General features: G+C 45.1%; 1 protein-coding gene across 1 annotated transcript in view; it reads left to right on the top strand.

The window, feature by feature from the left end:
- The window catches only part of cwc27 (CWC27 spliceosome associated cyclophilin), a 32,596-nt gene extending 25,862 nt beyond the window's left edge, over positions 1–6,734 (top strand). Inside the window, exons 12-14 of the mRNA XM_046861361.1 lie at positions 674–783; positions 1,012–1,121; positions 6,348–6,734. Coding sequence (XP_046717317.1) covers positions 674–783; positions 1,012–1,121; positions 6,348–6,510 — 383 coding nt within the window. The 3' untranslated portion in view covers positions 6,511–6,734. The remainder of the gene's footprint in view (positions 1–673; positions 784–1,011; positions 1,122–6,347) is intronic.
- Positions 6,735–9,536: the final 2,802 nt, after the last annotated feature.

Below are 9,536 nucleotides of genomic sequence, written 5' to 3'. Positions count from 1 at the left end.
TGTGTGTGTGTGTGTGTGTGTGTGTGTGTGTGTGTGTGCTGCAGGTGTGGTGGAACAGTAGTACAGTGAGCACTGAGCAGCTCTGTATGACATCAGCGGCGTCTCCGTGTCCACATTTACACTGGAGCATTAACGCTTCCAGACACCGGAGTCAACACTGCGCTCCTGCCATCACTGTCTACAGACAAGACCACGCAGAACCCCATGTGTGTGTGTGTGTGTGTGTGTGTGTGTGTGTGTGAACCCAGTAATCTGCTTCTTTCTGTAGTAGAAAGTAAAATGCTGTGTTCTGTTCTTCCAGTCAGACAGGATCTCATTCATCACTCATCACTCCAGAACACTTCAGATGAAACTCTTCTGCTTCTTAATCTAATTCTAAAAGTTGTGCAGTGTGATGGAGGGAAATCTGTTGTCTGATGTTTGATGTTAGAGTGATGATGATGTGTTGGTGATCTGCTTCTGGGTCTCTGAGACTCTCTGGTTTTGCTATCGGTTGTTCCACCATTTTTACAGTTGAATTTGCAGTTCCTCAGCAGGTTCAGGAGAGTTCATAGAACAGACACCAGCTTTAACATCAACCACAACTCTGGCATCTTCCTCTCTTACTACTCAGAACTTTCTCATGTTACAGAGCAAATGGCTTTATATGTTTTGTCATGTTTTTTTATTTCAGAAGAGAAGAAAGTGTTAAACGAGGCCGTGTCTGAGTATCTGGAGAGCAAGAAGAAGTACGAGGAGATGAGGACGCAAAAACTGAAGAAGGGTTCGGGCAGAGAAGCGCAGGTGAGGAAGAGGAAGATGTCAAGCCTGAAATCTGTGTGTTAGTCCAGCAGGTGGCGCTGCACATCCGAGGCAATGTCATTTATAAAAATAAAAAAAATAATAATAATAATAAAAAAAGCGCCACCTCCTGGACTGAAACAGTGCCTATTTATAAAATGGAGATGGAGTCATTAGTGCTGAATGAATCAGCATCTTCTTTTTTCTCTTTCTTTTCTCTTCCCTGTGAAGACACTCGCTCTCCTGGACCGTTTTAAGTCTAAGCTTTCATCAGCAATTTGTGAAACCCCCGAGACCCCAGACGACGAGGAGGAGCTGGGAGAAGACGATGATAAAGGATGGTGAGAATCAGTTTGATTTGTATTTGTCATGGTGACGTGTTTCCATATATGTAAATAAGAAGGCGTGTCTTTCAGGTGAAAAATGGGAATGTGGGTGAGTCTTAGAGAGTGTGTATGGGAAACGACAAATGGGCGTTTTCCATCATGATGATGCTCCTGAAGCGATTTCCATGAAGTCCTGAAGGTTGTTGGCATGAAGGTTTCTCAGAGCTCTGATCTACACAGACTAAACCCCACAGCTCCTCACCAACATCAGGGTTAGGGTTAGGGTTGGGGTGATCTTACTAATGCTCTTGTAGCTAAATGATCACAGCCATGTCCCAAAATCTAGTGGAGATCCTTTCCAGAACAGTGTAGGAGCACATTATTACAGGAAAGGAGGAATAAATCTGGAATGAGTTGTTCAACATGAGCGTTTGGATGTGATGATCAGGGGTGCACATACTTTTACCTTACAGTTTAAATGTGATAAAAAGTAATGAGATGTTGTTCTTTCAATCCAAGAGTCACATGAGGACCAATCACACTCCTCTTCACCATCTCTCTCTCTCTCTCTCTCTCTCTCTCTCTCTCTTTCTTTCTTTTTTCTTTCATGGAGAACTCATTTTTCACACAGTGAACAGGCGACAGCAGATGGAGGACCCAGATGGAACGCACGCGCAAGCGCACACACACTGTGTGTGTGTGTGTGTGTGTGTGTGTGAGAAAATACTCAGCTGCTGCTTACACACACACGCACGCGCGCGCACGCGTGCAGGTTTGACTGGCGCAGCGCTAATGAACTTCCAAAATGTTTATTTTCATAGTATCACCTACTGCTGCGGCTGCCGAATGTCCTGGCAGTGTGTGTGTGTGTGTGTGTGTGTGTGTGTGTGTAGCATAAGAGCCCCCAAAATTCTAACTGTCTATACACTCTCACACACATTCCTATCTATCCGCATTCTACCGCTCAGGACGACAAAAATTAAATAATTACTGTGTCTGAGCAGCAGGCAGACACACACACACACACACACACACTGAGCAAATATTGAGTCTGCTGGGTCTCATTTCACACTTGGTTAAATATTAAGACTAAATACTGCATATTTTTCGCTGCTCTTGATGTGTTCTCGGCCTGCTCCGCTCGGAGGGGATTGGGTTCCTGAATAAGGGGGATAGGGGGGGTGGAATGAGATACTCAAGAGATAATTAACACGTAATAATGTGTTCCTTAAAAAAACACTTGTGTGAAACTGCTGCTTTCGGATTCTAGTCATCAAGTTTATTTCTATTGCACTTTTCACAACACACATTGTCTCAAAGCAGCTTTACAGAATTTAACAGTGAAGGTGAATGATGTGTGTTTATCCCTGATGAGCAGCCGTGGAGACTGTGGTGAAGGAAAAACTCCTTTAGATGTTATGAGGAAGAAACATTAAGAGGAACCAGACTCAATAGGGGAACCTCATCCTCATTTGGGTGACATCAAATGTGTGATTATAGATTATTCTGAATTTATTATTATTATTATTATTATTATTATTATTACAGAGCATCAGGATGTCCTTGGTTTTTGCTCTTACTTAGAATAATCTTCCAAGCCTTACACACACACACACACACACACACACACACACACACACACACACCCTCCAAGGTGTTCATGCAAATCCAGGTAGTTTGGAAAGACTTGTGTGTGTGTGTGGAGAAAGTGTGAGAGTGTGTGTGTGTGTATATATATGTGTATATTGTGTGTGTGTGTGTAGATGTGTATACAGTGTGTGTGTGTGTGTGTGTGTGTGTGTGTGTGTGTGTGTGTGTGTGTGTGTGTGTGTTGAAGTGTGTATGTGAGTAAAGGCCTGTTGTTGCCCCCTCTGAGTGGAACAGGGGTTATTAGAGGTCAGACGCTGAACGTCTGGGCCAGAAGTGTAAACTATTCCATCTGTGTCTGTATCTACAGTGACACCCCCAACTCCCCCTCCCTTCCTTGTGTGAGGGAGTGAGATTAGACCGACGTGTGTGTGTGTGTGTGTGTGTGTGTGTGTGTGTGTGTGTGTGTGTGTGAGGGGTGAGATTAGACAGATCCGTTTATGAGGGATTGAGATTAGACAGGTGTGTGTTTGTGTGTGTGTGTAAGGGAGTAAGATTAGACGGATGTATCTGTGTGTGAGGACTGAGATTAGACAGATGTGTCTGTGTGAGGTAGTGAGATTAGACAGATGTGTGTGTGAGGGAGTAAAATGAGACTGGCGTGTGTGTGTGTGTGTGTGTGTGAGGGAGTGAGATTAGACAGGCGTGTCTGTGTGTAAGAGAGTAAGATTAGACAGGCATGTGTGTGAGGGAGTGAGATTAGACAGGCGTGTATGTGTGAGTGAGATTAGACAGGCGTGCGTGTGTGTGTGAGGAGTGAAATTAGGCGTGTTTGTGTGTGTGTATGTGTTTGTGTAAGGGAGTGAAATCAGACAGGCGTGTGGTGTAAGGGAGTGAGATTAGACAGGTGTGTGTGTGTGTGTGTGTGTGTGTGAGAGAGTGAGAGAGTGAGATTAGACAGGTGTGTGTGTGTGTGGGAGTGAGATTAGACAGGTGTGTGTGTGTGTGTGTGTGTGTGTGTGTGAGAGAGAGAGAGTGAGATTAGACAGGCGTGTGTGGGGGAGTGAGATTAGGCGTGTGTGTGTGTGTGTGTAGAGAGAGAGTGAGATTAGACAGGTATGTGTGTGTGTGTGTGAGAGAGTGAGATTAGACAGGCGTGTGTGTGTGTGTGTGTGTGTGTGAGAGAGAGTGAGATTAGACAGGCGTGTGTGTGTGTGTGTGTGTGTGTGTGTGTGTGTGTGTGTGTGTGTGTGTGAGGGGTGAGATTAGACAGATCCGTTTATGAGGGATTGAGATTAGACAGGTGTGTGTTTGTGTGTGTGTGTAAGGGAGTAAGATTAGACGGATGTATCTGTGTGTGAGGACTGAGATTAGACAGATGTGTCTGTGTGAGGTAGTGAGATTAGACAGACGTGTGTGTGTGTGAGGGAGTAAAATGAGACTGGCGTGTGTGTGTGTGTGTGAGGGAGTGAGATTAGACAGGCGTGTCTGTGTGTAAGAGAGTAAGATTAGACAGGCATGTGTGTGAGGGAGTGAGATTAGACAGGCGTGTATGTGTGAGTGAGATTAGACAGGCGTGCGTGTGTGTGTGAGGGAGTGAAATTAGGCGTGTTTGTGTGTGTGTGTATGTGTTTGTGTAAGGGAGTGAAATCAGACAGGCGTGTGGTGTAAGGGAGTGAGATTAGACAGGCGTGTGTGTGTGTGTGTGTGTGTGTGTGTGAGAGTGAGAGAGAGTGAGATTAGACAGGTGTGTGTGTGTGTGGGAGTGAGATTAGACAGGTGTGTGTGTGTGTGTGTGTGTGTGTGTGAGAGAGAGAGAGAGAGAGTGAGATTAGACAGGCGTGTGTGGGGGGAGTGAGATTAGGCGTGTGTGTGTGTGTGTGTGAGAGAGAGAGTGAGATTAGACAGGTATGTGTGTGTGTGTGTGAGAGTGAGATTAGACAGGTGTGTGTGTGTGTGTGTGTGTGTGAGAGAGAGAGAGTGAGATTAGACAGGCGTGTGTGTGTGTGTGTGTGTGTGAGGGAGTCAGATTAGACAGGCGTGTGTGTGTGAGTGTCTGTGTGTGTGAGAGAGAGAGTGAGATTAGACAGGCGTGCGTGCGTGCGTGTGTGTGTGTGTGAGTGAGATTAGACAGGCGTGTGTGTGTGTGTGTGTGTGTGTGTGTGAGAGTGAGATTAGACAGGCGTGTGTGTGTGTGTGTGTGTGTGTGAGAGTGAGATTAGACAGGCGTGTGCGTGTGTGTGTGTGTGAGAGAGAGTGAGATTAGACAGACGTGTGCGTGTGTGTGTGTGAGAGAGAGTGAGATTAGACAGACGTGTGTGTGTGTGTGTGTGTGTGAGAGAGAGTGAGATTAGACAGACGTGTGTGTGTGTGTGTGTGTGTGTGAGAGAGTGAGATTAGACAGACGTGTGCGTGTGTGTGTGTGTGAGAGAGAGTGAGATTAGACAGGTGTGTGTGTGTGTGTGTGTGTGTGAGAGAGAGAGGGTGAGAGAGAGTGAGATTAGACAGACGTGATGGTGGTGTGACGTACACACTGACCGATGAAGTAAATGGTGTTTAAGGTTTTCTGTGATGAAATTTGGGACAGATGTCTGCAGAGAGGCTTTGGCTCGTCTGGTCTCGACTCCCTGCTCTCCGTCCCTCAGCTTCTTCTCTTCGCCTGCTGCTTTGTTTTTGTGAGCGTGCCTGGTCTTTGTCTGTTTTTTGGCTGTTGTGTGTGTCGTCTTTTTTCGGAGTGTTTTTCAGAGCGTTTCCCTTCGCGAGGGGCCTCTTGTGAAGTTTCTCTCCCTTGGTGCTCGGTTGCAAAAAAAAATGTAAAGCTCTGCATTTTTTCAGTGGCTCGTGTATTGTCCTCTGGGCGATGGAACGCCAGACCTGCGGATAAAGAGAGGGGTTTATGGGAAATGAAAGACAGATGAGCGTCTGCTGTCTGACTGAGGCTCCGGTCCATGAACAGAAACTAAAAAAGAAAGAGGGTTTTAGGTTCTGTTCTGTTCTTCTCAGAAAATCAGAGCTTCCATGTCCTGATATCTCCATTCCTGCTGATTCACAGTTCAGAACGATGGAGGCATGGGAGGTGAGAAGGAAGGAAATGAGGAGTGTTGGAAAGAGAAAGGAGAGATGGAGAAGGGTAGGGCAGATGGACGGTAAAAAGTAAAGGATAGAAGTGAATAAAAGAAGCAAACTTTTCTAAAATGTGAGAAAGAAAGTGTAAAAAGAAGCAAGGACAAAATGAAGGTAGAAAAAAAGAGGATGCCATGAAGGAATGAAGGTGTAAGGAAGGATTGAGGAATAAAGAATGAAGGGATGATTGAAGGAATGAATGGAGAAAGATAGGAAAGAAGAATTTAGGTGTAAAGATGGAAAGAGAAGGATGGAAGAAAGAATAAAAAGGGTCTAAGGAAGTTATGGATGGATAGATGAAAGTGTGTTTAAGGAAATCATGATTGGATGGATGGATGGATGGATGGATGGATGGATGGATGAAAGTGTGTTTAAGGAAGTGATTAAATGGATGGATGGATAAATGGATGGAATGATAAAAGGGTTTGTGTAATGGAGGAGTGACAATGGAATAAAAGAATAGAAAGTGTGTGATTGAGTTCTGATATATGTGTGTGTGTGTGTGTGTGTGTGTGTGTGTGTGTGCTGCAGGATGGCTCACGTGCTGCAGTTTGATGAACAGAGCAGGAAGGTAAAAGACGCAAACATGCAGGACGAAGACACATTTGAGATTTACGACCCACGAAACCCCGTCAACAAACGCAGACGAGAGGAGAGCAAGAAACTGCTGAAGGAGAAGAAGGCCAGGAGGTGATCTCCTCCTCTTCCTCCTCATCACCCCCAGGTTCCTCTCACGCTGTAGATATTATTAGTGATGAGAATGGACTTCGCTTCTCCACCTATTTGTCTCTGGGTAAGAAATAAAATAAAGGACGTTCTGTGAGGAGCTTCAGGAATTTGATCTTCTCTAATGTTGTGGAGTTTTATGAAATAAACAGATGTTTTTTTTCCCATAAATGTTTACACTTTAAAACATCACTGCTTGTGTTTCTGCTTATTAAATTCTAAAACACAGCAAAAAAATGTCCTGATGATCTGAAGAAGAAGAACGTTAAGGAGAACCGAGCTTCTGTAGGGTCTGACTGAGCTTCTCATCTGACTTTTCAGTCAGTCTGCTCACTTCTGCTTCAGAAAATCTCTTTTGGGTTCTTAACAGAAAGTGAGCGAGAGAGAGAGAGAGAGAAAGAGAGAGAGAGAGAGCTATTAAAGCTGGATCTGCTCCTCACCATCTGCCTCAAACCTGAGAAACAAACCCAGATGTGTCTGTGAGCTCGACCTGACCCGCCTCAGATGATGTAAGTCGGCCGTCTGGTGAAGCTGGAGAGATATACGAAGTTAACTCCGTGCCATCCTCTGAAGTTGTAGAGCCGACCTGCTTCTCTCCTCTGCAGCTTTAGAGCAAAAAAGAAAATGTTGAGATTCTCAAACATCTGTGTCACTTTTAATCAGCCCATGAGTTTGTTCTGAGGAGAAGATCCTCCTCATTGGTCTGTAGATCATCCTATCTGATCGTAGTTTCCATTAAATGATCTACCACGAGTACGTGTGACCAGGAGCGCGGTTTGGCCCGAACGCCGCCATTTACTGCTCCCTCGAGATCCTGCTTACATTTTCATATGGAGCAGGAAGGAGAGTTAAAGTTACACTCTTAGAGCTGCTGCAAATTCAAACCAGGTGAGAAGAAGCCCAAGCTCTGAAGCTCTGGAGTGAGTTCAGCTACTGCTCCCTTTCTCCTGCTCTCCATTCCAAGTCACAGGGGGCCTATAGGAGAGCCCTGAGGGTCCTCACCTTTCAGCATGTTATCAGTGAGTTTACGGAGCTTCAGCACCGACTGAAACCAAGTACAGGATCACAACCTTCTGACTTTATTTCCCTAAACTCGACTCTCACCCTCATCCAGATCATCCCGAGCGGCGTAATAACAACCGTCTTACGTTACCTTCCACTACTGTTGGCATCTACTGCTTCGATTTCACACACCGTTTCACATCTACTTAATGCATTTTCTGCTGAATTAAGCTTCTGATTTTGTAGCGTGTGAGCGTTTACTTCGCTTAAACTCAGACCTGAGCGCTTGTCCTCGTTCGTTCAGAAAGAATCAGTCACCGGGTTTTACGAGGAGTCTGAGCCCCATAAAAACAAAGTGTTTAGTTACAGTAGAACCACGTAAAGAGAAACTTTTAAGGACTGATACTACTCATGGTGCTCACTCCTGGGCACAGAGAGAGACGGCTTCTGGTGCCCTGGTTCTCAGAGAGGTTTTATTCAGTCCAGATAATCCTCATGAGATCTGCTCTACATGGTTTGGAGTGAAAGATCTACTATAGAGCTCTAATAAACATCTTTGGGATGAATGTGAACTGCACCCCAGGTCTCCTCACCTCACCTACTTCAGTAACTGACTTTACTAACACCCTTGTAGCTGAATGAATCTCCACAACATCTATTGGAACATCTTCCCAGAAGAGTGGAGCTCATTATAACGGCACATGGAGACTAAATGTGGAAAGAGATGTTTGAAAAGAAGCACATAGATCTTATGGGCAGGTGTCCACATACTTTTAGACCTAAATATCATTATGTTGTGGTTTTCTCAGGTCGTGTTTCTTCAGTAAATGTACTCTTTTAGAAAGCTGTGGCATTTCAGACGTCTGTCTGTACATCAGCGTCACCTTCACCTCACCTTCATCCTCACTTCCAGAAGATGAAATGCATCAATAATGGAATTATCTCTCTCTCTCTCTCTCTCTCTCTCTCTCTCTCTTTCTTCCCCTCTCCCTCTCTGACCTCCTCCAAACCAGGAGAAAAAGAGCTGAGAAATGTTTCTTCCACTCAGCAGAGCACGAGCATAATGAGGTGATGTCTCCTCTCAGTCTCAATCTGGATCTCAGCGTGATCAGAGCTGTGAATCGATTGTGAACATCCATACGTCATTTAACTTCACAGGTCACATGATCTTTAAGTCCTGAAGATATAGCATGGTCCATCAAATACAACAAATTATGATTGATCCTGATTCCTGATGCTTTAGGTTTTTCTCGAGAAAGAGGTCTGGCCTCCAACCTACCTCTATGAGAAACCTCACTCGTCACACATCTGTCCATATGCGTGATACTCAATGCAGACACATTAGATCTTTACTCCATCTTTGTCTAAGAGAGAGAGAGGGAGGGAGAAGAAGTGAAGAAGTAAGTTCCTTGTCAGTAATGATCTCTCACCCAGCGCTTCTCAGCCTCACCAGCTCCACACGTCCGGTCCCAAGCCGCGAGTCTGATAACGATCACCACGAGAGCGTACTTAATCCAGCTGTAGACATCGCTGAGGAACATCTGCTTTGGACGGATGATTTCATCGCTCAATCGTAGGCGCGCCTGACATGAAGCTCGTGTAGTAATTCCACCGCAGACCTCACAGCTGTAACATCACGTGTGCTGGAGCTGCACCATGATGGATGCCAAATTAGAAAGCACTGTTGATCAGCACTCGAGTCAGGAGAAGGTCACTGCAACCTGCACGGTCACCAAGCACGTCAAAAGCAGCAGGACATCCGCTGGGTTCTTCCTCTTACATTACTTCCATCATTACACAATTCACCAGCACTGGATCTGATCTCAAATCTTAATCACAAAGATCCGGAATGAAGTCAGAACCAAAGCATTAGGGTTTATTTATAGGTTAAAGCCAACAGTGCTAAAATAGAAGTCCAAATAAGAAGCTCAGGAGCCCTAATGAAGAACCTTGAAGAACACCAGGCAGCATTTTTTGGGTTCTAAATGATTT

This window comes from Silurus meridionalis, chromosome 11 (assembly GCF_014805685.1).
Source record: "Silurus meridionalis isolate SWU-2019-XX chromosome 11, ASM1480568v1, whole genome shotgun sequence".
Classification (NCBI taxonomy): domain Eukaryota; kingdom Metazoa; phylum Chordata; class Actinopteri; order Siluriformes; family Siluridae; genus Silurus; species Silurus meridionalis.
Note: the sequence above shows the minus strand (reverse complement) of the source record. Positions and strands in the feature narration are given on the sequence as shown.